Source organism: Olea europaea, unplaced genomic scaffold, assembly GCF_002742605.1.
Source record: "Olea europaea var. sylvestris unplaced genomic scaffold, O_europaea_v1 scaffold4088, whole genome shotgun sequence".
Taxonomy (NCBI): Eukaryota; Viridiplantae; Streptophyta; class Magnoliopsida; order Lamiales; family Oleaceae; genus Olea; species Olea europaea.
The window spans coordinates 17,099-22,891 of record NW_019260573.1 but is presented as its reverse complement, the minus strand read 5'-3'; the positions used below and the strand labels follow the sequence as shown (position 1 = coordinate 22,891).

At 38.9% G+C, this 5,793-nt stretch overlaps 1 protein-coding gene and 1 long non-coding RNA gene across 2 annotated transcripts; one reads left to right on the top strand and one right to left on the bottom strand.

Annotated features, from left to right (window-relative positions):
• Nucleotides 1-2,864: 2,864 nt before the first annotated feature.
• On the top strand, nt 2,865-3,552 carry LOC111387554. The gene is made up of 2 exons (XR_002701419.1): nt 2,865-3,017; nt 3,158-3,552. It is a non-coding gene; the product is annotated as an uncharacterized LOC111387554 (long non-coding RNA).
• A 37-nt stretch (nt 3,553-3,589) lies between these two features.
• Nucleotides 3,590-5,787, bottom strand: LOC111387553 (metacaspase-4-like). The gene is made up of 2 exons (XM_023012125.1): nt 5,323-5,787; nt 3,590-4,727 (listed from the first exon to the last, which is right to left on the bottom strand). Exons 1-2 carry the CDS (start codon nt 5,666-5,668, stop codon nt 3,817-3,819), a joined length of 1,257 nt encoding a protein of 418 aa, XP_022867893.1. The 5' UTR covers nt 5,669-5,787; the 3' UTR covers nt 3,590-3,816.
• Nucleotides 5,788-5,793: the final 6 nt, after the last annotated feature.

The following is a 5,793-nucleotide window of genomic DNA, read 5'->3' as shown; positions in this document are numbered from 1 at the left end:
CTTATTAACATCCCCTCAAATTGATGCTAGTAAAAGTATCAATTTGCAATCATAAACTGGCGACGGTGACAATACTTATGTCCGCGAAGAAGAAATCTAAATCAAAGCAACTATCTACAAAAATTATTGATGACGAGAGATCAAGAATAACAAATAGTGTAGAAACAACCAAAAACTACTTCAAATCCACTCCAAGTATACTCCAAAGACATTCAAGAGAACTCACACCCTAAGAAAAATTTTCAAAGAAAATTCACAAAGTGTGTCGATACACACAGTGAGCTCTATCTGTCGAAAGAACTCGGTCTCATGACATATAACAAACCATCTGGTAAACCATTACACAGAAAACTCGTATACCCATTACCCAAACTAACCAGCCCATATACAGATACCAACAAACACTAAATATCGGCCCAAAACTCTAAACCATAAATATAAAAGCTAACAATGCATATAAAGCAGCCCTAACACCTTTTATCCAGCTCAATCCCTTGACGTGGTAACTCCAAAAATAATAATCACCCCAACAGACAAGATTATAAACAGCCCAACTAAAATTAAGTGCCCAACAAAACCTAATTAATGAGGAAATTATCATGGCCCAATTAATATGGTTTGCTAGTAGCAGACCAATGGTGGAGGAGACAAAATCTTGGCCCAATTAAATCACCTTATTAACCTATCAAATTAACAAATCCCAAAGAATTATTACAATTCCAACACACAAAGCAGCCCACACTAAATAGCAAGCCCAAAATATCTAAATTAAGCCCTAATGGATAGCTACAAAGTAAAGGTCAGCCCATCAATGGCCCAACAAATAGGCTAACTAAACAGAAGCAGCCAACACTTCATCTTCTTGGACACTACCGTTGCTTCTCATCGTCTTGCACCCATAAAATCAACAGATCCACATCATAAAGCCGTTCAATCTATAAATCCGATCATCGTCCACCTCCCGCCAATGCCCATACTCAACGTCTACCAACACCCAATTGTTGCTACTCCCTCCCGACGACAGAACCACAATATATGTTCGACCACCACAAGATGATGAATTGTCTAATTGCAGATGCCTCAATAACTGAAGACTAAAAGACAAAACCTGAGTAAAACATTTTCAATAAAATTTGATTTGATGAAGGCATCAATCCGCCCGGATATAGTGACATTTATTCACGGTCAAAACTCCAAGAATGCCCGTTAGCCTTACGCCATATCCAAGCACGTTGGCCACCGAACCTCAGCTGAGTCATGGGGCATTGGCCGTGCCTTGTCACGTATCCCCCATGTTCCTGGTGGTGGTACTCACCGTGCTGGACAGGGTGCCTTTGGAAGCGTGTCGTGGGGTCGCATGTTTGCTCCTACCAAGATCTGGCGTCGTTGGCATCGAGCAGTGAATGTTGCACAGAAACGTAGATTATTACTTAGCTTAAAAAAACAAATTCTTTTCGAGGAAAAAGACTGGATGGGAGGATCCGTGAGAAAACCCAACCAAGAAAGCGAGAGAATTCTAAGCATATTTATCAGACCCGACCCATTCATTGACCCACAAAAATCATTGAGTCACCGGGTCGTGGTTCAACCGATGGGTTAGTGATTCAATCGGTGGGTCATTGTTATGTCATAATTTTTATTAAAAAATATTTTTTAAAAGAAAAGAGAACAATTTTTCTAAATATAAAATATATATGTATTAGTTCACTATTATGAGTTATGACACAAGTTCAGAAGTTACCATAATGGTCAAGGATGTAATATTTCACTTCAAATGTCAAGGTTCAAATCTCTACCTTTGCATATTGAATAAAAAATTTGCACTTGACTCTACCATAAACCAGTTCATCCTTGAACCGGTTTCAGTTCATCAAAACTCGTCCAGTCCGGCCATGGTGTTATGAGGTTCAACCAATCTTTGACTGGCTAAATATACAAATTATAGTAAACTGACTGGATAATAATCCAGTTTGCTGGTTTTCAGGCCGGACCGTCCGATTCAGTCCGGTTTTAATAACTACGATTCTAAGAAAGAGGCTTTGATACTATGTCAAATATATCAACAAGACTCGATGCCCCTTGATATGAGAGGTTCTCTCTTTATATAGAACCAAAATCACCATTAAGTATGGTAGCAATCAATTACAATATTAATTAATGGTAACCTATAATTTAATATAGTAAAAACAATCTATATATGGTACAATTGTAATTGTAATATTTCCGTAATGTTCAATGAGCTCCGTAATCTTATTTAACCTCATTAACAAAAATAATGTTCTAACTACAAAAATAGGCTCATAACAGTTCTCTTTATATAGAACCAAAATCACCATTAAGTATGGTAGCAATCAATTACAATATTAATTAATGGTAACCTATAATTTAATATAGTAAAAACAATCTATATATGGTACAATTGTAATTGTAATATTGCCGTAATGTTCAATGAGCTCCGTAATCTTATTTAACCTCATTAACAAAAATAATGTTCTAACTACAAAAATAGGCTCATAACAGATTTAAATTACACGCTTCATTTTCTCTGTGTTTGTATGTGTCGTGTTGTTATCTTTGTCATTGGTGGTGCTTCCTATCACACTATCTTCAGCTGCATTACCCTAGATTCTGGGCATCGGTAGAGGGCGGAAATGTTTTTTTTTGTCATTTATGAATAACCATGGCTTAGATAGCAATAGTTTCTGTTGTTGGCTTTTCCAACCGAGCTTTTGGCCTGCCTACCTTTTCATTATTGGACTAAAAGATGAACTGTAGTTTGGATCCGCAAAAAATGCATAGTCCTTGTTAGCATCAAAGTACAACAAGAAACATCTAATCATTTTCTTGCCCAGGGCTCTTCCGCCGATTGATTAGTTAATTAGAACACTAACATCATTTTGTGCAGGCTCGCCAAATCCATAAACGGATTCGGGTTGTGCGTGTAGTGACTACCATAGACAATCAACGAATCGTTGGGTTGCTTATTCCAAATGCAGCAGTTGAATCAGTGCTTCAAGGTTTAATTCTCGTTCTCTTGTTTAATAACTATACTATGGACCTAAAGATATTCTATTGGAAGATTATTACCATACTTTAAATTTATTATACTGCACTATTTCGTATGTACTTTTAGTGATAAAAAAATTTTCATTGGCAGATTTGGCTTGGGCCCAAGACATCGACCAATGATAGGAACACTGAAGTTTTGTTTTGTAAATTTCCTTCAGAAGGGCCGTCCGTCTGCAATTTTCTGCTCTACGCATTCAAGATGCAGCAAAGTTGGTCCGCACTATGGAGTTAAACTGAAAAACGTTGCCTCAGCATCACAATGGAAAACACGATTATTCTTGAAATTCATGATCCTGACCTGGATACTATAGTGGAAATTTAATTTTTCGGGCCCCATTTTTGGGCATATAATTATTTGTAAACCATAAGATAATTGTATAGGAAACGAGTTATATTCAAGTGGACTTAGTTTGATGCGAGGAGCTTGTAACACACAATTCATAATATAGTTGAAAATGCAAAATTTAAGTTTGTTTTCAAGCACATGTTTTTTGTAGTTCTAGCAATTAACCAGATGGAATAGCTGGAAAGATTCGTTTAGTCCACTAATATATGGCCGAATGTTAATAATGCAATTTTGCCCAAATATTCATCGTACATGAGCACAATAGAAAGCACCAAACCAACATTAGCACTCCATACAAAAACACAACAAAATATTTAGCAAAGTTCTTACAACTGAATTTGCAGCATTGAATTATTCTAAGAAACACACAGCATGTTCGAAACTCATCAAGGAGAGCCTTATTAGCGAACAAAAGGAGCATCAACATGTTGATCACAGCAATAGAGTCCTGGACGCTGCGTGAAACCCTGTCTCTTCAACATCTTCCTTGCCTTGAGAACAAGCTCTTGGTTACTCACTTGGCCATCTGATTCTGCAATTATTGTCTGAATTGCATTGCTAAGAGCACCATAAGCTTCCCTGGCATTCCCAGACGGGCTAGCATCGGCAGATGTTTCGTCTGTTTGGCAGCCGCTGATCAGAATCCCGCTACTTGGGAGTGCTCGTTTGGTTGAACCAGCATAGGCCTCCTGTTTGCTCCCAACACGTGTTTCCAAGGCGGGTTTTGCATAGTTCTCGTCATTTTCTTCAAGCTTCTGCTGCAGAAACTGCTGGGCCAAACTTCCAACCATCCCCAAAAGTCCACCACTCCCGCTATCTCCTTCACCACGATGCTGGAGTTTGCTCATAATGACATTCATGAATTTCTTCACCTTAGGACTAGCATCTTCTCCAAAGGCATCAAATAGGGTCGGCCTTATCTTGCCAACATCAATATCATCCTTTCCAGTTTTTTGCTTGAGTATCTCAATGAGAATTGAGAGTGGCAAGGATTTGTTCTTCATATAGCCTAGCCGTTGACCTCCTTCTGTCAATTCTTCCCCAGCATCCTCATCCCGGTGCTGACGCGGATGGCCAAATCCCAATTCAGATATGTGAATACCACGGGATTCGATAGCATCTTCAACGCTGCGTTTCAAGAAGTTTTTGAATCCAAAACCAGATCCATGGCTGTCATCATCATCTCCCCTGGTGCTTTCTCCAATCTGCTCCTTGGCCTCATCGATAAGGCCTCCGCTGTGACAAGAATCAGAAACGATTGTGATGCAGCAACCCTCGGGAACTTGGTCTACTAGCTCTCTGAAATCATCATCTGAACGCCAAACATTCTCCAACAATGAGCCCAAACATAAAAAATTCTCTATTTTAATTTATTCTTATTAGACTAAATGCCTCCTATCTACAAGCATTGTGACAGGTTTAAGATCTTACAGAGTTCGAAGCAAACTATTAGAAATTAGAATGTCAATGTAGTTATCTAGGGGGAGATAGTCCCAAATCACTGGATTGTCCAATCAAATTTGGACCAGTATAATCCTTTTTCGCTCCTTAATTCAAGTCATCGAATGAAATATTCAAAGCAATTATATCCTTAGAAACTTTTGGTCTAGACTTTTGGCCAGGCCAGTGCCGTAGCTAATTTCCTAAGCAAGGCAATTCCTATAAACACACAATCTGAGAGTCGAGACGCGTCAGTAGAAAACAATCTTCGTTACTCATAGCCTGTACCTTGATCTTGCATCATGATCAGAAATTCAAAGTCATCAAATTTAGATCTTGATCCATCTACCGCATCCCCAGAACAATTTCACATAAAACAATAATTTTTAACACGAAGCACATGTAATTGTATAAACACGTACACATATCATTAAATCGTTAGAGTAAGCGAGAGATAGGGTGCCTACCGGTGATTAGATTCATATCAGTAGGAACAATGCACTCATCATAGCCAGTATCATCATCCTCGCCGGTCTCCGCCGGAAGGCGGGTGCCATGTCCACTATAGTGAACAAACAGATAGTCGCCGGTCTCGGCGGATCGTACCAGATTGGCAAGTGCCTTGCGAATATTCCGGCCTGTAGGCTGCGCGTGAGAATCATCTGTATCTATGAGCACCGCAATATCGTCCTCTGAGAATCCGTAACGTTCGATCAAGCACTTGTACATTCTTCGCACATCGTTGATGCATCCTTTCAGCTCCGCCTTTGTTCCCGGATAGTTGCACCCGATCAGCACTGCCTTCTTCGCCATAATTGATTTGGATATGGATTTTTTTTGGGAGGATTTTGGCTTTATTTTCTTCTCAAAAAGTTGAAATTTTTTGAAAATTGATTTTACTTTCGATCGACCACAAACAAATGTCAATCAATCAATCA